At 36.4% G+C, this 25,216-nt stretch overlaps 1 protein-coding gene across 2 annotated transcripts in view; it reads left to right on the top strand.

Moving 5' to 3' along the window:
* The first annotated feature begins 352 nt into the window (after positions 1 to 352).
* LOC145248103 (citramalyl-CoA lyase, mitochondrial-like) overlaps positions 353 to 25,216 on the top strand; it is a 34,423-nt gene continuing 9,559 nt past the window's right edge. The window contains exons 1-5 of one of the 2 annotated variants that reach the window (XM_080109894.1): positions 353 to 418; positions 2,650 to 2,704; positions 10,028 to 10,313; positions 12,256 to 12,444; positions 20,024 to 20,225. In XM_080109894.1, coding sequence (XP_079966020.1) covers positions 10,056 to 10,313; positions 12,256 to 12,444; positions 20,024 to 20,225 — 649 coding nt within the window. In that variant the 5' untranslated portion in view covers positions 353 to 418; positions 2,650 to 2,704; positions 10,028 to 10,055. The remainder of the gene's footprint in view (positions 419 to 2,649; positions 2,705 to 10,027; positions 10,314 to 12,255; positions 12,445 to 20,023; positions 20,226 to 25,216) is intronic. The other variant, XM_080109893.1, reaches the window with a different exon arrangement.

Genomic DNA, 25,216 nt, shown 5'->3' on the forward strand with positions numbered 1-25,216 from the left:
CAATTTTTTTTTTATTTTTGTGCCTTTTCTCCACGTTAAAAACCGACCCTGGTGTCTAACTCTGTCCCGTGGGAAGGCATTGTAAATAGGTACAATAATATCAGGGCATCCCGGCATCTCCATTGATGCTGAACATCCACAGAATGCCAATATCAATATATTACATATGAAAGAGTCCGCTGTAAAATTTCCACAGGTCCCGTTAGTATATGTCCTAATATATGACGAAGGCCACGGTAAGACTGAATTCTTATCCAACCTTATTGCAGTGGGAAGGGCAGTAAAATAACCTTGGTTTTATCAATACGAACGGACTATTTTGAAGGGGGCATTATTTTTTATTTACACCGGTAGCTTGATTCGGTGTTCTCTAACAAATGTGTTTGTTTACTTGAATGTTACGAGCAACTTCACTCAGGTAAAAATTAATCGTAATAAAATGTTGTTTTTTTTCTTTACAAATGTATTCGCGTAAAAGATTTCACTCAAATACATGTTTGTTTATTTTTGTTTTGTTTTTGTGGCTTTATAAATTTAAATATTTTATTTTCCTATTATTATTGTTTTTATATTAATTGTGAATACAATTTGTAGAGTGGAGTTGCCTGTTTTACTTTTCCTCCTCACAAGGACAGCGATATAGACATAAGGTGAATTTTTAGTGAAAATGATGTTCTCCAAAAAAGGGAAACTATGGATTGGGACAAATATAAACACTAGTTTAGAAGGATTTCTCTGCCACTAATCGAGGATAGAGAAGATGAAGTGTTGTATCAGAACAGACACTCCTAAAAAGCAGAGTGAAAGTAAATTTTTAATAGAATATATATTTTTTTTTCAAGTCGGTTTCTATTTAACCCATAGTTGAGACCTAAACAGGTCCGGATCAGAGTGGACTTGAGAGCAATGGCAATTAAAGGGTGGCCCCACACTCCCCAAAGCCCGCAAGCTGGGGCCTCCTAACCATCGGATATAGTTTAAGGTCATATCCAGGACCTAAATGGTGGGTGACAAGCAAGAGTAAACTTCAATCTAATATAAATATTAGTGTTTATATATTAATATAATTCCAACCAAATAAAAAAAGGTCAATACAAACACCATAGGAAAAAGAGCTTAGTGGATAATTATATTTTTAAAATAATATATATGCCGCTCCCTATTTAGGGAGTATCAAATTAGTCAAAGGGAAAATTATTCCCAACTAAATGCACTTTCGTATAAATAATTAAATTCATTCAAAGAGCATCGCTAATAGTTACAAATTTTAAGGACTATCCACTTATCTTGTGTTTCCTTTTTTAAAATTAAATATGTTTTTAACTCTTTTCCAAGATGTCTTTTAACATGTTTTATTAATCATTTGTTCATATATATATATATATATATATATATATATATATATATATATATATATATATATATATATATATATATATTACAAGTTTGGTGCTTGTACAGATCAATCCCTATAGCTGCCACTATCGACTCGATATAGGTGTTACCTAAACGAGAGGAAATCGGGTGCAACTTAAAGAAGTAGATCCCGCAGATGAACCTCGTTCTGAAATTGGGGAAATTTAGGTCAAACCCCGGTGAAGCTAAGTATATCCATCTTCATTCAAAAGAGTTACACAATATTTTTAAAATTAATTTCTAAATTTTACTTCAAAACAAAATGTAAACATAGAAACAATATATTTTCGGAAATAATTTCTTAATTTAAAATAAAAATTGATTGTAAACACCAAGAAAATTTTTTGGATATAATTATTAAAAAATATTGCAAAATGTTTACGTACCTGGTTCCTTGGGATAATAGAGGCGCCCCTCAACTTTCCCCCTTTCAAAAAAAGGCAATAAACCGAATAAGCTTTAGTGTTTTTTTAAGTTTGAAACACAGGTAATTGTTAACTTGGAACAACAATGGCGCATGCGCATGGCATAAATTCTTAAGGGTTTAAATGTAATGTAATGCTTTTATTGGGGGTCGAAAAACGTTTTTCAGCCGCCGTATTTCCTCCTATTTACTTGCCCCCTCACGAGGGCAGAGTTAGACACAAGGTCGGTTTTTAATGTGGAGAAATCCAGCTCCCCAAAACGGGGAACTTTAGATGGGAACAAAAATTTAAATTGCCTTAGTCTAGAAGGATTTCTCCTCCATCGACTGAGGACAGAAAAGGTGAAGTGTAGCATAACACTTTGGTCCTAGCCAAGCTGAACAACACGAGCAATTTTTTACTAAAAAACGAAATCGTGAAATATACAATATAAAAGCAAGTTAAGCTAAAAGTAAAAAAAAAAAAAAAATTATTCAAAATTAAAGAAAGAAAACGTTCAACGAAAATTCGAACATTTATCACTATAAACATAACGAAAAAGTGAAACATAACGAAGAATTCATTTAAAGGGTCAATAATGGTAGAAGCATCGGTATCACATGTCACGTGACCTAACTATTCGGATTTTTTCAGGTTCGTCTCCGGGACCTACTTCCTTAAGTTTCACCAAAAATCGATCATACGAAATGAAATTTGGTTTCCTGAAATGGAAAATAAAAAACGAAAAATGTTTTGTTTTTTTTCTGATAAAATTGACATTGTTATGCGTACATTCCTATTTATTTATTTTGTAATTATTGTTTTCTAGTGTTATTTTAAAGAAAATTTCCAGAGGAAAATTTAGGCAACATTGACTTTTAACGGTAAGTTTATGTTCTCGATTAAAATTTATTATTAAAAAGGGGTAAAGGTCGGGAACTCGTAACAGTAACACACACACACACACACACACACACACACACACAATTTATATAAAACGCTTTAGAATGAGTTTTGTAAGCATACGTCGATGTCGGAATACCCTGACCAAATCACCATTAAAAAAAAATAGTCCGCCCATATAAAACTTAAAAATCGAATCAGAAACTCGAAATCAAAATGAAACGAACTTTTTTTCTCATGCGTAACTATTATTTTAGTAAAAACGAATTACTTACTAAAATAAAATATAATTATTAATTCTTTTATTAATTCTTTTTTACTAAAAATGAAATAAGTAAATAACGAAATTAAAAAAAAAAACTCCAATTTCTTCTTGGTCTAATAAAATGGCAAATAAGTAACAAACAAGAATTTATACAAGTTCATTCTATATTAATAAACAACTTTATTTCTCATTTTCGTTAGTGTCGTTAGTAGATGCGCACAAGAGAGAAACGGGTTAGTATGAGAGTTCAGTGTTCGTACGCGCACGTTAGTAGAATAGAGAGAAAGGGGTTAGTAGGTTGAAGTGTTCTTGTTTGAAGATAGAATTAATATCATGCCGACTGGTTGAAGAAGAGAACAGTTCAATTCCGTTTACACGTGTTTATAGGTAGTAGCCGTCGGTACGAAAAGAGAAAGAAAGGGCAAATGTATTCAGTGTGTTGACGTGTTGTCGAGAGTGTGTGTGTGTTGACAAGAGTACTCCTGTAGAATGATAAATAAAGTTTGTGTGGGAACAGCACGTGGAAATAAATGGTAGTTGGAAGGGAGCCATTGTTAGCTCGTAGTACTCACGTTCTGGCTGGGGCCGAAGCCCCAGGCGATGTGTGCTCTCAGGCAGGGTCAGGTCATTTGGCTGGGGGGGGGGGGCAAAGCCCCAGGCGATGTGTGCTTCTGGGCAAAGCAGTGAAAAAGAGGATTAATGGTTTCAGATTTTGCCTTTTATATACTCTGTCATGTGATAGAGAGCTGGCTTGTGATTGGACAAACCAGGAGGAAATGGATTTCAAATCTCGAAGTCCTGAGAAGTAGCTCCTGCCTATGTTTGTAGCGAGTGTCAGCTGCTACAATTTTTTTTACGAACACAAAATATTTGAAAATCAAAACATTTATTGTATCAAATGTATCAATATATAATCGTAAACGCATTTATTTAAAAGTCTGCGTAAGAAAATATAATTTTAATAAAACAATTTCATTATGAAAGCAACATTAGATTTTTTAAAGTAAAAAAAACAAAAAGAGAACATAATTAACAGGTACGCATGGAAAGAATAAAAGAATTAACAATTCTATTTTAGTAAGAAGGATAACAAAATAGTAATTCGTTCTTACGAAAATAATAACAGGGGAAATACATCTTTTCTGGTAGTAATAAAAATAAAGTTTGTTTCATTTTGTTTTCGAGTTTCCGATTCAATTTTTAAGTTTTTTATATAGATTTTTTTAATGGTGATTTAGCCAAGGCATTCTGACATCGACATATGCCGTTTGGGGTTTACTTAAATATTTAAAACTGCTCATAAAAAGAAAATAAACAAAATAGCACAAAAGACGTAAAAATTACATAAATTCATCCAGTAGTTTTGTTGTAAACAAAAAATGATTGTCAAATTCTCTCATTGGTCATTTTTCGCCTTCATAATGAAGGTCAGTGTCAAAGGGATGTAACCCAAATATTAAGAGTCAAGAACCCCTGCCACGACCTTCCCATCCAAAATTTGCATGGGGATGATTTGATTGGATTTTTTTTTTCATGAAATAATAATTCTGGATGAATTTTTTAACCTAACAAGTCCATCCATCCCATAGTCTTGAGCCCCTGGAGGGTCATAGGCCATCTACAACTTTGTAGATGCTTTTGTAGTGAGGAGTTCTTTTTACAGGGTGAGGGTACTGGCCCCACACCCAACTTTCCAAGAAGGTAGATACAGTGCCTAGCCTTCCCAAATGGTTACCCATCTGGTGCTGGCCAGGCTCAACATTGCTTAACTTCAGTGATCTGGTGAGAACCGGTGTGTAAACATGATTGTGCCGAACTAACCTAACAAGTACGTATATAATAAAGATTTTATGCAGTTATAATCGTTTACCCGTGAGTTTCATTGTACACATTAAACACTGAAATGAAAAGTAGGGTGCTTCTTCGTTATTAATTGCGAAAATCGAAATATTAATTTTCAAGTACAACCAATGGTGTTAACTTAATTGCGATGTCACAATAATGAACATATCCAAAAATTACGAAAAAAACAATAAGATAGAAAATTAATTATAAATGAAAATAGTTTCGGAGAAAATTAATGAAAATTGAGTTTTGCTTAAAAACAAACAGGAGAGTTCCAATCGTAATAAGGAAGATAATTATTTTCTGAAAGTTAAAAATTTTAGGCCAATTTAGCAAAACAATTTTCCTTAATTGTCCTAAAAAATTCTTTTCATTAATTATTGATTTTCTTCTCCATTGTTTTTCCTAATTTTTGGATATGTTCATTATTGCGACATTACAGTTAAGTTAATAAACATTGGTTTTACTTGAAAATCAATTTTCGAATTTTGCTCTACTAACAAAGAAGCACCCTACTTTTTATTTTGGTGTTTCATGAGTATGATGAAACTTGTTAGAATTTAGTACTATTAATGTTAATACGTTTTTGGTTAAAGTGAATCCATTAGCCCCCAAAATGTCTTTGTCTGATTTTCCAAATAATGATAAGACATTTGTTGTCTGATCTTTTGCGGATTTCTTTTTAATAAAAAAGGATTTTATTATTTGTTAATTCATTTATTTTTATTTATTAATTTTATTATTTGTTAAGCAATTAACTAATATTTGAAAAAAAAAAAAAAAAAAGAAACCCACAAAATTCAGGAACCAAATTGGTGAATTAATGTGCCTTGTTTTCGCTTAGAAAATCAGACAAAAGTTCCTATTCCCTTCCCACGAGGTAGACAAAAGGTCAGTTTTTAATGTGGGGAAAATCCAGCTCCTCCAAAAGGGCCACCCTGGATAGGAACAAAAATAAAAATTGCCTCAGTCTAGAAAGATTTCTCCTCCACTGATCGAGGTCAGAAAAGGTGAAGTGTATTATCAGAACAGATACTGCACTTTGTTCCTAGCCAAAAAACAAAAGTGGTCAATAAAATTTAGAAGTCATTTTAGGAGTTATCTGCCTCTATATAACTTCTTTTTTTTTTTTCTTCTTTAAATTAAAAGATGGTCTAAGTAAAAAATATAAGTTTGGGAATGATGCCAAAAGAAACTAATTTTGCTCCAAATAATTTATATGATTGAAATAGGATTTAACTGCAGCAGGTGCCTTGTTTGTTGATTAATTACTTTCTTTTGTAAAACATGTAACTTTTGAGAGGATGTTTATTTTTTTTACTTCATTTAGTTTTCAGGGGTTTACGAATATTATATAACACCTTTTAAAGGACAAGTTCTATTTTTATACATGAAATGCAGTTTTTGAGAAGATAGAAGAGAAAACCTGTTATTGACATTGTCATATCTGAAGGGCAATGGATGGTATTTTTGTTTTTTTTATCTGTTTCTAATTTTGTTTTATGTACTTAAGAAAATAGATAACAGGTTTCTAAAGACAAAGTACGACAAATCAGATACCTGATATGGCAGGTGCCTGTTTAAATATTCATGCATCCCTTAATAAATACAGGATAGTGAATTTGCCTATAGGAGATTTTTTAGTTGACGTTTGGGCAGCATAAAGTGCGATACTTTGACAGTACTGCTACTCTGGTATATAGTTATGTACTAGCAGGGCTACTCTGTGTTGCCTGATGCAAAAGTAGCCTATTTCTATTAAAACTTCTATCTCTACCTCTCCATCCATCTTGCTAGCTTTCTCTCTCCAACCCCTTCTTTTTATTTTGTCCATGGAGAAACTTGGCCCAGTTGACCCTCAGAGAATGAATACTTTTTTTCTAAATTTTAGATATTATTTATCCAGGGTAATGCTGATCAAAAATATATCAACTTTGTGGATCTTTGTTTTGTAGTTTTTTTGTTTGTTTTTTTACTTTTAGCTGGACATACAAACATGCATACCCACAGACAATTGTCCTTTTCATGATAAATGTTTAAATTATGAGACTGCCACATGGAAGACAAATCAACATTTCTAAGACAATATGTAATTCACCAAAACATTGTTTACGAATCCATTAAGAATGTATATAAGAACGTTTGTAAGTGGAGTTTATTGTGAAAACTGAGTTCACGAGAATATGTTCAATAAAGTCTGAGTAGAAAGATGTGCACATGGTGTCAGTGTGTTCATCAAAGCAGTCTTCAAATTAAGATGGAGACAATCTAACTGATGTTATTTGTAGCAGGCCTGGATCAGAAAGAAAGAGGGAAGAGTCTGCGTATCCCTTTTTTATAAAGGAGATTGTAATACCATCTGCCATCATGAAAAATGGGAAGTAATACAGGTCTGTTGACTCCTGGTGAGTGTCTCTGTAAATGTATTAAGGAAAGGGAGGTAATGCTATAGTACCCTTTACTATTCTGATTGAGAAAAAGTAATTTGTAAATCTGTTTTCATGTATTTAATAAGTAGATATCAAAATGGTATGAGAATGTCACTTTCTTACCAGATCTAGTCTGTATTCCTGTAACTCATTTTGATGGAGTTTATGCATTTGGAATATTGGATTCCTCTGTGGTGTCGGAATCAGTGTAGATAACATGTGCCTGTTCACTTTACTGTAGTTTTTCTACTGAAGCAGGTTTTAGTCTGTCAATGGAAACTGTTATTTTTATTATGCTTTTTGTGATAGTGAAATATTTTTTTGTCCTTTCAGCTATTGCTTTGTAAGGACCTTGGAAATGTAGTTGTAATAGCTTTTTGGCAACGTTGTTGCAGACACGCGCATTTTCACTATAAAAAATATCTTGTCTTGATGCGTGTTGTGTAAAGATGAAGCGTAGTTTTCATATTTTTGTACAAATGTAGTTGTAGAGTGTACATCATTTTTGTTGTCAAAATATTGTCTAGGCAAAGATAAAATTGTCATGAAAACTACTTTAGTACATGTGCAATGAAAATCCTGTTTGATGATATTTCTCATTGATAAGAGGTAAATTATCACTAGGGCTACGACAACAGCATATTCTTTTTATTGTTTTGACTCTTGAGTGTGTATCCACTGATATCTTATATGCTTTTATATAGAATGATGTGGTTCTCTGTTGATTAACTGTGTTGGATATAGACTCGAGAGTCAAAATGATGAAAAGAATATGCTGTTGTCATAGCCCTAATTATCACCCAATTGGTCGTGTTGGGTTTCATTGCAAGAGATGCTTTTTTTAAGTGTCTGTAAAATCAAGCCAAAATTTTATTTTTTCATCTGAAAACTTTCCACATGCAAAAACATAAACAATGACACCAAATTTACTCTGGCAATACAATTAGCGCCCAAATATATATATATATTTTTTTTACACAGTGGTCACCACTTATCAAGGCCCGGAAGCCACTCAGGGATAAGGGTTATTGCAAGTACATTACGTTAGTGTGGAGATTTGATGGAGTGTTTACTTAAGGGGGCGGTTCATTAGGAATTTGTTAACGTTGGACTTGAACACATTCAAGGTGTAGTCCGGTGGGAAGCAGGCAGACGGGACAGAGTTCCACAGGTGTGCAGTTCTAAGAAAGAAGCTTTGTTCATGGAATCCACGTTTTGATTTAGGCACAGATAAAAAGTGGGGGAAATTTTTCACAGTGGATTCAGCTAGACGGGTGTTTTTCGTGAAAGATTGGCGAGGGGGGACCAGAGATTGGAGTTCAGACGAGCACCTGCCATGGAAATAACGATAAAACAAGGATAGGCTCGCAACGTCTCTTCTTTGGGAGAGAGGTTGCAGGGTAGAGAAAAGGGCATCCCCCACTAAGCCACAAAGTCTATTTTGTACTCTGTCAAGGCAGGATAGGCTGTTTTTAGCAGCTCCTGCCCAGATATGGCAGCAGTATTCCATCCTTGGACGTACTTGGCTTTTATATAGATAGAGAATTGCATCAGTAGTGAGATATCTTCTGGAGCGGTAGAAGGATCCCACCATCTTTCCAGCGATCTTGGCAACAGACTTGATGTATGTTCCATTTCAGATCAGGAGTAAAGGTCAAACCCAGAAGCTTGTCAAAACATGGGGCCTCTCCCAGACGAGAGCTATCCATCCCAATTGATGCCAGATGGGGATCAGAGCATTGATGATGTAAGGATAGGAGTTTGGTTTTAGATGCATTAAAGGTAACCAGCCACGTCTTCCCCCACTGAACCATGCGCTCGAGATCCGAGGAGAGAGAATCAGAGAGAGCTTTGTCATTTACAAATTATAACTGTTCAAATTTGTTGGACATGTTCTTGATACTTTTCTCCATTTGGCTCTACTTTTTATACACAGATCCAGCAAAACCCAGTCATTCACTGTTAATTATACTGTAGAAGTAGAACCCACTGCACCTGACGATTTGTATTTACATTGTCAACTGATATGAAAGACAAATCAATGAAACAAAATCTTTTTTTACTTGTAAAAAAACATTTGTTCATATCTTATTATTGCATTGGACGTTTGATAATGACTTGATGCTCCTGGTCACAGTTCTGGCTTTTACATTATTAGCCACTAGCCTGTTCGTAAAATACGCTTAAATATGATATTTTAATTTGTCCAAATTTCATATATATTATTATAGAGTCTTGATTTCAAAAGTAAAAAAAAAACAAAAAAAAACAGTATTTGGGTGCCATCAGCTAGAACCGAAACCAGAAGCAAAACTGTAGAATTCAAAGCTGGTGATGTTACCACTGTACAAACGTGACACACATATGAACTGATTACAAATAAACTAAGATGAATGTACAAAATATATAACGATTTTTTTTCAAGTTTGACCCATTTTTGACCCCTTAAAAACCATTTTTTAACCGGCTAAAAACCCATGAAAGAACGGTCCATAAAAAATTCAATCATTTGAGGCCTCTAGCGTCGCTCTGCATCTTTTAGTTTCGGAAGAGATAGAGTTTGAAAATATGGAGACAGACAGACAGGCAAACAGACAGACAGAAATAGTGCCTTTTATATATTAGATTACAACGTGGCATTTCATGTTGTTGTTGCTCTGACCACAAAGAGGGTGATCAGTCAGATAAAACTAACCCAAACTCATGATTGTCTGAAAGATTTAAAAAAAAGATTTTATGTCTTTTTATTTATTTTTTTCTTTTAGATCAAAGTTTCAGCCATTCCAAGAAAAGATGCTTCACAGCCTATCTGTGAGTCGAAGATGTGCTTCCCATTTGTTTCGGTTGCAGAAAACTCTTCAGAAAGTGTTTGCAACAAGAGGCTATTCGAATGGTAACCCTGTCGACATGCTGAGCAATGACAGTTACATCCCCAGACGGGCAGTACTTTACGTGCCAGGCAGTGACATCAAGAAATTGAACAAGATTCCCTTAGTTAAAGCTGATTGTATCGTTCTGGACTGTGAAGATGGTGTAGCTTATAATATGAAGGTGAGAAATTTTGGTTTCAGGTATTGGAATTATGAAGGTATTACATATATTGGATTTGTGTTATTTCATTTATTGGATTTGAACCATATTATGTCTTGGATTTGAACCAGTCGATGTATTGATTTTGTGTCATTGTGTACATGGGATTTGCGCCATTGCATGTATTGTATTTGTTTCATTGCATGTATTGGATTTGTACCATTGCATGTATCAGATTTGTGCCATTGCATGTATCAGATTTGTGCCATTGCATGTATTGTATTTGTTTCATTGCATGTATTGGATTTGTACCATTGCATGTATCAGATTTGTGCCATTGCATGTATCAGATTTGTGCCATTGCATGTATCAGATTTGTGCCATTGCATGTATTGTATTTGTTTCATTGCATGTATTGGATTTGTACCATTGCATGTATCAGATTTGTGCCATTGCATGTATCAGATTTGTGCCATTGCATGTATTGTATTTGTTTCATTGCATGTATTGGATTTGTACCATTGCATGTATCAGATTTGTGCCATTGCATGTATTGTATTTGTTTCATTGCATGTATTGGATTTGTACCATTGCATGTATCAGATTTGTGCCATTGCATGTATCAGATTTGTGCCATTGCATGTATCAGATTTGTGCCATTGCATGTATTGTATTTGTGCCATTGCATGTATTGGATTTGTACCATTGCATGTATCAGATTTGTGCCATTGCATGTATTGTATTTGTTTCATTGCATGTATTGGATTTGTACCATTGCATGTATCAGATTTGTGCCATTGCATGTATCAGATTTGTGCCATTGCATGTATCAGATTTGTGCCATTGCATGTATCAGATTTGTGCCATTGCATGTATCAGATTTGTACCATTGCATGTATCAGATTTGTGCCATTGCATGTATCGGATTTGTGCCATTGCATTATCAGATTTGTGCCATTGCATGTATCAGATTTGTGCCATTGCGTGTATCAGATTTGTGCCATTGCATGTATCAGATTTGTGCCATTGCATGTATCAGATTTGTACCATTGCATGTATCAGATTTGTGCCATTGCATGTATCAGATTTGTGCCATTGCATGTATCAGATTTGTGCCATTGCATGTATTGTATTTGTTTCATTGCATGTATTGTATTTGTACCATTGCATATATCAGATTTGTGCCATTGCATGTATCAGATTTGTGCCATTGCATGTATCAAATTTGTGCCATTGCATGTATTGGATTTGTACCATTGCATGTATTAGATTTGTACCATTGCATGTATCAGATTTGTGCCATTGCATGTATAGGATTTGTGCCATTGCATGTATTAGATTTGTACCATTGCATGTATTGTATTTGTTTCATTGCATGTATCAGATTTGTGCCATTGCATGTATCGGATTTGTGCCATTGCATGTATCAGATTTGTGCCATTGCATGTATCAGATTTGTGCCATTGCATGTATCAGATTTGTGCTATTGCATGTATCAGATTTGTGCCATTGCATGTATCAGATTTGTGCCATTGCATGTATCGGATTTGTGCCATTGCATGTATGTGATTTGCACCATTGAATGTAATTGATTTACACCATTATGTATCTTAATTTTATGCCATTGTGTATATGGGATTTGTGTCATTGTGTACCATGTCTTTGCACGATTGTAGATATTGGATGTGCAAGAGGAGAAGATTGATAATATGTCTTGCTGTACATATCTACATCTGGGAGGTTGCCATTTACATGCCTTTTCTGCTTGAAATGTTATTAAGAAGAGAGTGTCTCTCTCTCCTCAGAAATCATGTAATTTTACTGATGTCCATTTTACTAAGCTCACCTCTGACCTTTAGACACCACTTAAACGTTTCCATTCAAATAATTTTATTATGTAACATTCTTGTTAAAAAATTGTTGATTTTTATTTTTACTTTCTGTCTGTCCATCCATCGTACAGGATACTGCTCGAAAAAATATTTGTAAGATGCTGGGTACGATAGAATTTGGTATTGCTGACTGTACCGTACGTGTCAATTCGATGAGCAGTGGAATCACAGAAGAAGATCTCAAAGTTGTCTTGAAGGCATCGCGCCTACCACAAACAATCATCCTCCCTAAAGTAGATTATGTCCAAGAAATTGAGGAGGTAAGAAGCCATTTTTATTTCTCTTTTATTTTAATCTCAGAACCCCCTAAAATTATAATTTAAGCTTTTACTTTTTGCAAACTTTGTAATGAGTCAGTGTTGTGTATTGAAGTGTGGTCTTGTTTGGGAAAACGGGGAGAACATGTTAATGGCGATTTGCTGCCACAATTAATAAAAAGTTCCCATCTATAATATAAATCTCACCTGTCTGTTGAAATGTATGTATGTTTTTATATCTCGCAAAAACTTTCGACAGAGGTGACGGATTTTCACGAGATTGGTGTTATTTTAAAGCTCGATCCTTTGAACGACAAATATCGAAAAATTGGCCAACACTTTTCTACAAGGACGGGTCACTTTTTTTGCCGATATTTCTGAAATTCATTCCCCTCTTTTCAATTGACTAGCCTTAATTTAAACCTTAATCACTTCCAGTTTGGCAATGAATGCAACAGCAAAGACGTCACGGTTTTTTTTTTTTTTTCATGTTCTTTTCCTCCTTCGTGGTACGGGCTTGAGCCTGCCTGCCTACTCCCTTTTTTTTTTTTGCTCAACACCTACAAACACCTGGACAACGCTGGGCACCCAGGCTAGTCTATTATATAAAGGGCAAATGTCTGTCTATCCAGCTAAAACTTGAAAAATACACAACAGACACTGACAAAGTTGGTATTTATAATGTGTGTAACCCCTAATGTAAAATATCTAAAATTAAAAATAAAGATTCACTATTTGTTAATCAATTGGCCATTTATATAATTTTTAATGTTATATCATTATATATATATATATATATATATATATATATATATATATATATATATATATATATCACATATAATGCTATAAAAATGTACACATATCTTTCAATGTTATCATGTAAAAGGAAGTAACTCTGATTTTTTCCCCAAAGTTATTTCTCTCATGTTGACTTGGTTGTGTGTATATGTCCAAAGAGAGGAATAGTCTGGGCGAAAAAGGAAGAGGGGGTAAGGAACGAGAGGGTGAAAATGAAGGAGATGTAAAGAGAGGGGCATAGAAGTTATGTTACACCTGCAATGCCGGATAGCCCTGCTAGTTTTATAGTAAAAGAATAAAACTGTTGTACAATATTTTACAGTGGCACTAGTTTGCGACTCTACAGTGGCACATTTAAAAGGTGGCGGGCATGCAGATGTAGCACAATTTCTGATGGCAACGATGAAAGGAAATGTAATCAATGCAATAAAAGTAAATAAAATGAAGCAACTTTCTAGATGCGATCATAATGTTTATGTTTAAAATAGAAGTTTTGTTATGGAGTGACAGAACCACCTTTCACAAATTGAGCGAAGACAATGTTCATTGCATTCGATGTAGAGAATAAAAAGATATAGTTGATTGGTATTATTCAGTTCATATTCATTCTTCCTACTTTTAATTATGAATAATGACATTGCAATTTCCCGTGATAAACATGAACGCATCTTCTACTTTTTTATCCAATGTTAGTATTTAGGGTGCTACAAGTGTTCCAGACTTTGAGGTGGGCAACATCAAACATTGTCTCACACATGCTCTCTATGCCGCCCAATCCAAAATCGCTAAATGGCCAACTATAGTCAAGGGTAACCTGAAGACTCCCTTTTCATTAGCTGCTACACTGAGGTGTAAGGGAGCGCGCCGTTCCATTCCCAGGATTACTCCACTTGCCCTTGATCCTCCCTTCATAATGGTAAGTGTGTAGCAAGAGGGTATTAAGTACTATTTTTTCAATGTTTGGTATGACTCCAGTGAGGATTGAATCTGTTAGTGAACATTATTTTTTAACCTTATCGTTTTCTGTAATTTTTGGATATGTTACTATTTGTAACATGGCATTTACGTAGGTACAATTTGTTTTACTTGAAATTCAATATTTTTTCATTATTATAATATAGAAGCACCCAAAAAAATATCGATAAGAGTAGAAGACTTTTTTGCATCTAGGGAGTTCAACAATGAAGGCATTGGATTTTACTTGTCTGTTTAGTCGAGGTACATACTATTACGGATTAGGGGTTGGATCTTGCTTGATAGTTCAGGACCTATTAGATTGAAGACTCTTTTTTTACGACCCTGTCTAAAAGGGAGAAAGAAATGCACCAGCCTAGATGTGACAACAATACTTGATGCACAGGTAAATGGTGGCATTGTAGAAATGTAAGATATTCTTAGGTGTGAGTAATTTTCTAGCATAGTAAAGGGAACCCACCGTCTTATCAGCAGCCTTGGCAACGTCTTCAATATATTTGCCCCAATTCATGTTGCCTATGAATGTTAAGCCGAGGAATTTGAACGATGAGCTCTTAAACATTGTGGTGTCAGACGTAACTTTGATAAATACACATTAAATTATTTTTTAATTCACTATTAATAAAATATTTATTGAAATAAAAAAGGAAAAACTAAACTAAATCCTATTAATTATAATTTTAAGAGTTGAAAATACTTAAAAATTAAGAACATAAAAAAATTATTTGAATAAAAAAAATAATTTGTTCTTGTTTAGTAGAATTGTGACACTTACGTCACCCGCTCGTCGTCCAGTGGTGGAATGACCCCGGTTGTCGGTTTTGATGTTTCCTCAGCGATGATGTCACGGCCGGTTTCCTAAAACAGACTTGTCATGCAAAAACAATTGAAGGGACCAAGTCAATAAGCGTTTCTTTTTGTTTAAACTTCTTTGTATTCAATCAGGGTACAATCGCAGTTAGCTGTTTAGTTAGGGACTGGCCACTTGTTAACTGCGAGGTTTTCTCTTCTCTCTCTCCGACAGACAACTCAATTATCTACTTGACAGGGACAGTCGATGGGGGAATCTACGTTCGTCGGACCCAAGGAAGCAAGGCTCTCTCTCTTACTCTCTCAAGGCTCGCTGCTTATATTGTGGGGGCGTGGACTGGGTCTCTTCCCGTTTCAGGTCGTTGGCCAATCAGAATTAAGGGATCACTGTCCGTCAAATCTTCACCAGGCGATCTATACCCAAAAAAGGAGCTGTCTTTCTTTCTCTGTTGGCATTCGGTTGTTCCCTAATGGAACTTGACAGGACATAAAAACAGAGATGCCTAACTTAATTATTTTTGAGAGGACATAAAAACAGCTGAATCCGATTCCACAAAGGCCACGCGTCTTTTCAATAGGGTCACGTGTCGCCCCGCTGTTCGGCGACTGTTTGCTTTGTAGATCGGAATTTCATTGGTATCCTCGCCACCCACGGGCTGTCATGGCCAATTTAACGTCATCACGTTCTTCCACCATAAGCTACGATCTTATCTTTTTTTCTCTTCTTTTCGTCGTTTACAGCTGCCTGTTTTCCCTTTCTTTTTCCACGGGTTCACCGCTACTCTTGGCCTTTTGGTCAGGATCAAAGTGCAGCATCTGTTCTTCGGATGCCGCACTTCCATTTCTTGTTCTCTTTCGGTGGAGGAGAAATCCTTCACGACTGGGACAATTCTTATTTTTGTACCCTTGAGCGTCTCTCATTCCACTCCCCTCCCATCGACATGTCTTTTACATCGTAAAATACACCTTTTGCCAGGTGAATTGTTTCTCAGATGGCTGGATTGCCAACTGCACTGACCGTTTCAATGAGAGAGAGAGAAGAAAAGGGGGAAAAAAAAAAATCGCAAATCGTGAGCCAGCCCCTCTTTCGAGAATATATTAATCGCATGCCAAAAGAAAAGTGATAAAGTCTCTGGAGTTTTAATTGTTCGGATTAGTTGTAAGAACCCCCCCCCCAAAAAAAAAAACCAGAACAAAAATCAAAACAAAACAAAACAAAACAAAACAAGCGGAACGAAAGAAAAAAAAAAAGGTCTCTTGTTTGTTAGGTGAGTGTGGGTGGGTGCGTTCCCTCTTCTTCTGTCTCTGTTTGTCTTAGGTTTACAGGTGTAAGATGGAAGTGTCATAGAAAAAAAAAAATTTTCTTTTTTTTTTTTTTTTTTTTTTTTTTTTTTTTTTTTTGTGTGCGCGTTTTCACCTTTGTTTATCTTTGGTCTGCAGGTGTAGGATGAAAGTGTCATGCAACATTATTATTTATTTATTTTTTTTTTGTTTTGCTTGCCGTGTGCGTGTGTGTGTGTTTTCTCTTCTGTTTGTCTCTGGTCTACATTCCTACAATTTTAAGAGCCATTTTGGGCGGCCCCCCGAACGGACTCGTCCTCCGCTCGTTCCACCACGCCTGTTAGGACCGGGTGCTGCCTCCCCACGCCGGTGCCCTTCTTTTCGCTTAGCTGCCCGGCTGTCTGCGCTCTGGTGGTGCGCCCCCCCCCCCAGTGCAACATAGCACTGCACCACTGCAGTGCCTGTCTAACGAGGTCCACATGCAGTCGCTCAACCCGTATTTTCAATAACCCGTCTCTCAACCTTCCCGGGGCCACTATACTGGGGGTACAGGTTTCCCGATGACAACACACCCAACTGCGTACATACACGTACACTTTTCTTTTTCTCTGGCCGCTACGCGTGGCTGGCCGTTGGTATTCTCATCTTCATCATCTCCCCCCTCACATCCTTATCCAGCTATCTGCAAATTAAAAACACTCTCCAGATTTTCTTTTCTCACACCTCATTGAACAAGTCCTATCCACATATCCATCTTTCTTTCTTTTTCCTTTCCTTCCCCCACCTTTTTTTTTTTTTTTTTTTTTTTTTCACTTGTCCCATAAGCATTCTCTCACTCGGAACAAGGTACAGCATCTGCCCTAACGCCACACTCAACATGCACTATTCTCATCCAGTGAAGGAGAGATCCTCCCCGACCGAGGCAATCCTGCCCTTCAGTCCCATAATTTGTCCCAGCAGTGCCATTTTGGTCAGAGACCAAGTGCAACAACTGTTTCAATGCTACACTAACAATATTCAATTCCCGTCCCGTGAAGGAGAAATCCTTCTCGACTGAGCATTTCTAAATTTCTTTTTTTTTTCAAAACAGAACAATATCAGCACCGTTTGTTTCTTTAAGATATTCTACTCGACAGTTTAAATTCCCCAAAGACACCCTCGCTCAATACGCGACTTTCTCGTGCTAAGTTACTCTCCCCGTTGGCCAATTTACTCACTGCGAGATACTTCTCAATTACTTATAGTTCTTTTCTGCTATTTACGGCGCCCCTCCCCCTGAAGCCTTCCGTTTTAGTCCCTAACTACCTCCAAGGTCAGTCCGCGACACAATCTGCCAACAGTGCGAACACATGGGGGCCCTCCATGCATCCACAGAGAAAACAGCTGCACCACATTTAAACCTGGAGATGTCGCTCCAACCTCCCGTCTCTGTCCTACTGACCCCCACTGGTCCTTGGTGGAAGGACGTCACACTACTCCTGGGACAGGGAATCCCTTGCTCCCCTCAACGGCAGCCTCGGTTCCCCTCTCCCCATTTGCTGGAGCCAGGAGATGGGTATTGGACACTCTTCATCCCCTTCGTTCGACTCCTCAGCTGACTCTGCGGTCAACTGCCATTCCTCTCTCTTTTCTTCACGAGCCGCGCCTACTCTTCGTGACCTCCTATAGCTGGTGGAGTGGAACCCTGAAATTTCCCGTTCCAACCTTCCGTCCGTCTCTATATTTCTAGGCTCTATGGAGGTCGTCTCTCTTGTCTTAAACCGTCGCTCGGTGTCGTCCCTATAGTCGTCAGGAACTCTGTCCTCATCTCGCGTTTGACTACCCCTGGGATTCTTTATCTTTTTGCCCGTCTCCCTCATCCAAACTTGGTCACCCTGTCTTAACTGTCCAGTAAACGCTGCCTTTTTTTTCTTCTTGACCTTCCTGGTCCTATTAGTCCTATCGGCCGTCGCCTTGAGGACCGTCCCTGATTCTCGGACTACTGGATCTGTAGGAGTTACTCCCTTCTTATTAACCCTATACGTCGCTACCCGTTTGACTTGGGACAATTTTCCTCCCTGTTCCTTGGTGCTATCCACCTTGCCCATACAGGCCCCGACCGTTCTTGGGGAAAACCTTCTGTTGCTGTCAGCTCCCATAGGGAGAGGAACAGACCTTGTGTCACCTATTGGTATCTTCACCCCTCTCACCGTTAGCGCGTCTGGATTAAAACTCAGAGTGGCTCCCCTCGCTCGGAGCCAATCCTCTCCCAGAATCATTTCGTTGCATAGCCCGGGTACCACATACAGGGGGAAATTCTCTTTCTTTCCGGCCACTCGAACGGGTAGCCATACCTTCCCTGTCACCGACATCCAGCTACCGTCGGCCTGACTGAGCCCCACATCCGACGGGTACAACCTTCTCCTCCCTGCCACAGTCCGACAGACGTCCGCGTCTATTAGGGATATTATCGCTCCGGTGTCAACCAGAGCCTTCACCTGCGTGGCTCCTATCGTCACATTACAGGTGAGTTCTCCCTTTTTTGTGAGTGGAGGGAACACCTGGGCTCTCCTCTTTTCCTGTTTCAGGGTTCTCTCCTGGTACCCCGCTCCCGTGAGCATCGCAACTTGTGACAGTGGTTTCTTTCCAACCCTACCTGTCTGCCCTACCTCTCTTTCTCTACAGATTCGCCGAGGGGGTGGGGTTTGGTTCTGATTCCCTCCCTCCAGAGGATCTTTCGTCCCCGGGTGGCTTTTTCCTCGGTCAGGACAGTCCCTCCTAATATGTCTCGGGTCTCCACACCGCCAACACCTGTGGGACTGGTGGCTGTAGGAGAAACGGTTAATTTTACCTCCTTTCTGACACGCGTTCAGTTCGGTCTTTACGATGCCCACTCTTACTCTCCCATTATGTCGGGGTGTCTTCTCGTAGACAGTGGGGCACTCTCTCGACCTGTGGCCCTCGCCGCCACAGTTCCAGCACACCAATCCAGGCTGGCCCCGGGCGAGTCCTCCGGCCCCATATCTCATTCTGTTCCCCAGTTCCCGGCTCCTATTTCGCGACTCCTCTCCCATTATTCTTTTCTGCAACCACGCATAGAATTCCTCCGATATGAAAAAACAAAACTCAAGACATTTCTTGTCTAATGTACATATTCACAACGAAATAAAAATATAATATTCCAAAAATCACATAAATTGATTAAGTAGTTTTATTTTTAAGTAAGAAAATCAAATTTTATAAGTATCTGAGGACGAACTGTTTTTCTTGCCATTTTGAAAAAAAAAAAAAATCTCCAAAAAACAAGGGAGATAACTCAACAATAATTCAAAATGTGTGTTTTGTGTCCTAATGTCTAGGAATTCCCATTAATAGCTTAGAAATTAGATTTTCGGGTATAATATTTTTGTTTTTTCATGGGTACATATATAATTTCTCTTTAATTTTGTTTTTTAATAGAGGGGAATTCTGGACAAGAAGCAAACAATTTTAAGTCATAAATAACGTGATTATAACATTTTCTTTAATAATTACTATATAAAGCAACCAAAGAAAAAAAACAAAAAAAAATTTTAAGCCAAATTTTAAAAGATGTAAATACAATTTTTGAAATCCAAATTGCTGGGAAAAAAGGCCAAATTTTTGTCTAAAAAAAAATTGCAGATCAGTATCTATTAATTTGTTCTTATCCAATTCTGATTGTTTTTTCTTTTTTGTCTCCTTTTTTGTTTTGTAGTTCACAGCCATGTTAGAAGATATCTGTTTCCAATATAAGATAGAATCATGGAAACCAGCATTCATCACTTGTGTAGAAACGAGTATTGGCCTGTTAAATTTGCAGGCAATACTTCAACGGGCTAAAGAACTCTCACAGACTGGGTGTAGATATCGGCTGGATGGTGTTTTATTTGGTTCAGATGATTTTTGTGCTGACATTGGTGAGTTTTTGTTGCATATGCAAAATATTTAGATATTGGGCCCCTACGCCAGTATGTTAATCAGTACAAATTTTGGGGGGTATACAACATATTCCTTGGCTGTAATACGTTATATTGCCAAAAGGAGAGGGAGTATATATGTTGCTTCTTTTTGTTGTGACCTAAGCTTTTTCTTTTTACTCCTTTTCAACCCCAAACAATGGATAATGCCACTTGGAAGATGAGGCGTTACTATTTGGGATCATGTCTAACAGAGAACTGTGGGGAGTTGAGCAGGGAGATGTTTGTTCACATTACATTTAAACTTTTGCAGGTTAGTACAGTCAGGGAAACAGGAAGGGAATTTCAAAGTCTAGCAGTTCGAGGGAAGAAACTATCAGAGTAGAAAGCACATTCTACTAATTCTTCACATTGTCCTTTGCGTGATCTTTTTTTTTTTTTTTTAATTACATTTTCACCCCAAACAAGGCACATTGCCACTTTGATGTAGGGGGTTACTATCAGGGACATAAGCTACAGGGGTACTACATGGGGAGTTGGGCAGCAAGATGTCGGGTCACGTTAAACTTGAACTTCTGCATGTCAGTACAGTTGGGGAAGCAGGAACCCGGAAGGGAATTCCAAAGTCTAGCGGTTCTGTGGAAGAAACTACTGGAGTAGAAGGCTCTCTTACATCTAGGGAACTCAACTGTGAAGGGGTGGGATTTTGCTGCTTGTTGGGTTTGTCGGTGTATTTACGTCGAGGGGGTACAAGTGTTTGCAGTTCGTCGGAGCATTCACCATTAAAGTACTTGTAGAACTAGGAGAGGGATGCTACATTTTCTCGATGGGACAGAGGCTAAAGCTTAGATAACAGTTCAGAACCTTGGCGACTCTCTTTTGAACCTTGTCTAGGAGTGAGAGACTAGTAGCAGATGCACCAGCTCAAGTATGACAACAATACTCTATACATGGGCGAATAGTGGCCTTATAGAGGTACAGGATACTTTCAGGCGTTAGTAGCTTTCTAGCATGGTAGAGAGAACCTACCTTGATCTTGTCAATCACTGTATATATGTAGCAGTGATAAATATTGATAGATTCTTCTTTGTTATTGTAGTGAAAATTGAAATATTGAGTTTTAAGTAAAACCAATGGTATTTACTGAATTGTCTTGTCACAATAATGAACATTAATTATTAATGAAAATAGTTTTTGAAAACAATTAATGAAAACTGAGTTTTGCAAAAAGAAAGAAACCGGAGAGTTCTAATTGTAACAAAAGGGAGGTAAATCTTTCTTGAAAATTGAAAATCTTTGGCCAATTTAGCAAAACTTAATTTTCCTTATATTTTCATTAATAATTAATCTGAAAACTGTTTTCATTAATAATGAGCCAAAACCAAAACGTAGATTCCATGAACAAAGTTTCTTTCTTAGAAGTGCATGCCTGTGGCACTCTCTTCCATTTGCCTGTTTCCCACCTGACTACAAGTTGGATGTCTTCAAGTCCAGCATAAACAAATTCCTGATGAACTGCCCCCTTAAGTAAGATACTTTATCAAATCTCCAATACTAACGATTACTACGATACTATCCCATTGATTGCTGTACACGCAATAACCCTTATTCCCGAGTGGCTTCTGGGCCTTGATAAGTGGTGACTACCATGTAAAAGAAAAAAAAAAAAATTAATCTGAAAACTTTTTCATTAATAATTAATTTTCTACCTAATTGTTTTTTTGTAATTTTTGGATATAATCATTACTGCGACATGACAATTCAGAGAATACCATTGGTTTCACTTGAAATTGAATTTTCGAATTTCACTACAGTAGCGAAGAAGAATCCATTGATATTTATTTCCTCTAGCAGAGAGCAACTGTAATGATGTTGTTGGTTCACACAGGGACCAATCAGGCTATAAGACATAGTAATTTCTGTCAAACCTTTTTAGGACGTTACGCTGCGTGAAAAAGAGTTAAAAGAAATTTTTTTAAAAAAGAGCTTCATGAAATAGTCATTATCATCTTAATAAATTGCATATGATTTTATTGTGAAAAAAAACATGTCCTATTAAATTATTAAGTGGCCATGTTTTTAACAAGATTTCTGTGCTGAAGCATTGTTCTTATTTGCATATTGCTGACTATTGTCCTCGTCTTGGGGTGCAATATAATGGGGGGGGTGTTCTGTGCGTGTATATATATGTATGTGTATATATATATATATATATATATATATATATATATATATATATATAAATCCCCGAAACAGTGTTTCATGGTAAACAACTGATGATCCCTTGAAAAATAAATTATTGGTATTATAGTAAATTCGAGAGCGAGTTGATGCAGTGCTTGCAGGTGATTAAATGACTTACTAACTAGATGGTTTTCTAACAAATGATAAAAAATATTTTTTTGTATAGTTTTAAAGGTTAAAAGCTTCAAAGACTATATATATATATATATGTCTGAATTTGTATATCGTCTCGTAGTATATAACAGTGTTTTTGATCTAACAGATGTATGTATACAGAGTGTCGGCTATGATCATCTATCTAGAGTTCGTTGTGTGTGTGAGTATGTACATGTAATTACAGTTTATGATAGAACAAGAATATACATGAATACCTTTGCAACAGAAAGGGCAAATAACACTTATTTGGAGCTTCAACATCTGGCCAATCAGGAACATATCTCGTCCATCTTTGGTCTTGTTTGACGAGAAGCTGCAATGCAAATTCTCCCCAAGAAATGATAGAGCCTCAGGTTTTATTTCTGGCAACTTTTTTTTCCAGAGTTTTTTAAATCTATTTTGGAAAATTGCAACGCTGATTCTGACTATCGCCATTTTTGACCCTCTCTATTTGAGGTCATCAGCCGTCTCTGTCCCTCTCTTGACTCTGACTGACTCAACTAATTTCCACATATCTCAAAAAGACCACCTCCCCTTCTAAATGACGTCATTAGTATACGTTACTAAGATAATCACCTGATGTTTTTACATGTCATTATTAGGGCTGTGACAATAGAATATTCTTTTCATTCTTTTGACTCTCAGGTATATATCCGACATAGTTAGGCACACTTAATTAACCGAGAACCACATTCGTCTATATAAAAACATATAAGATATTAATGGATATATACTCAAGAGTCAAAACAATGAAAAGAATATGCTGTTGTCACAGCCCTAGTCATTATTCTAAGTTGTCAACTTAATTGTTATGATCACATTTTTAAGTTACATTCCTGAATTAATGTAAATAAATATTTATTCTAAATAATTTGCCAAAACTTTTTGGCTTGAATAATCATAATCATTGTCAACCAGCATACCTGAAGTGTTGGCCAGGTAATAGTACAGGTGTCGAAGAATGTGTTTCTTATGTATGGTAGAAACATGAAAAGCTGCCTGTGTATTCATCATCTGCTGCTTGTCTGCAACTGATGTTGTCCTTTCTGTATTCCACTTGCTGTATTAATCGCATTAATTCCGATTTAACATTTTTGCAAATTTTATTGGTCTCCTGACAAAAGGAGGATGGATCTGTAAATTCACCCTTGTCCATTTGTCTATCCACACTTTCTCAAAAACTACATCTTGGAATTTTTTAAAATTTTGACAAAGATTAAACATATGAGTAACAAAGTAACAGAACGAATTTTCCAGGAAAACTCTAGTTGCCCCCCCCCCCCCCGGGGTGACTTTTAGTTTAAAATGGCTAAAATTGACACTTTTGTGCTTATTAAAAAAATGCCTTGAATTTTTATAAAGCTTTCTGAAAAGTTGTAATTAACTGATTTCTATATAATTTTGTTTGTCTATACTCTTGTCTATGACTCTTGGATGTGCCCCAGGGGCTCTTTTAGGGCTAATAAAAACACTCCATTTTTGGGATTATTTTACCGTATTTGTCCCAAATTTTCTGTGTATGTCTATTTAGCAGTTTTGCATGGTGCTGAACTCAAATTTAAATATGTTAGGGCCTTGGGGACTTTTGGGGCTAAATGGTGGGGGGGGGATGATAGACTTAGTTATTTTTTTTTTTTTCATGGTGCCGAACTCAAATTTACATATGTTAAGGCCTAAAACTGCACTGTTTGTTCATTTTTACCAGGATTTGACGTCTCCTGGGGACTTTTGGGGTTAAATAAGAGTAGAGGACAAATGCTGAACTTAGTCATTTTTTTTATGCCTCGTTCACTGTACACTCATTAGGGACCATACATGCTTCACTTGTTTATATCTGACTTGAAAATCTAATTCGTTTCAATTGTCCACTGTCTGATGTCATAATCTAAACTCAAATATTGAGTTGCATTCTTTAGTTGATAATTTTTTCAAATATTTGTTTATTAAATTTCTAATACTTGTTTTCATTTTCTGCTGCCCATTTACTTATGTCATGAGGCAAATACTAATATAATTGCATTTCCAAAATTTCTAAACAAACTAAGCTTTATTATTTACTAGTGATGAGATGATTTCGATATTTTTCCCGATTCCGTACTAAATTACTGATTCCGATTCTTTATAAATCTCTAAATATTTAACTGTACAGTCATTATTTTTTCCTGATTACTGTAAAAACAAATTAAATGTGCAAATATTTTCAAAGACGAAAAATACACCAGTCGGAGATTATAGATTTTAGTTTTACTAGTAGTTTAAAATCAATACACATTTGTTATTTTATAACAGTGGAAGATTTTTTTAAAACAGTATCAAGTAAAAAAGACACTTAAAAGAATCATTTTGGCATCGGAAAATGGGCACAGATTTTTCTGATTTTGATACCCAAAAAACTTCTGATTTTTCCGATTCCAATTAATCGTTCCAACACTAATATTTATAGAGTAATTGATAAATAACTCCCTGTCATTAAGTGCTTTTAATTTATTATTGAAATATAATTCTTACTAAACGAATCTAAGAAGAATATAGTATGTTTGTTTAAAATTCGATATGAGTACTAGCATTTAACTCTAGCTTTTCAAGATACC

The sequence above is a fragment of the Euprymna scolopes genome, chromosome 26, assembly GCF_053919585.1.
Source record: "Euprymna scolopes isolate OS-2025 chromosome 26, ASM5391958v1, whole genome shotgun sequence".
Taxonomy (NCBI): domain Eukaryota; kingdom Metazoa; phylum Mollusca; class Cephalopoda; order Sepiida; family Sepiolidae; genus Euprymna; species Euprymna scolopes.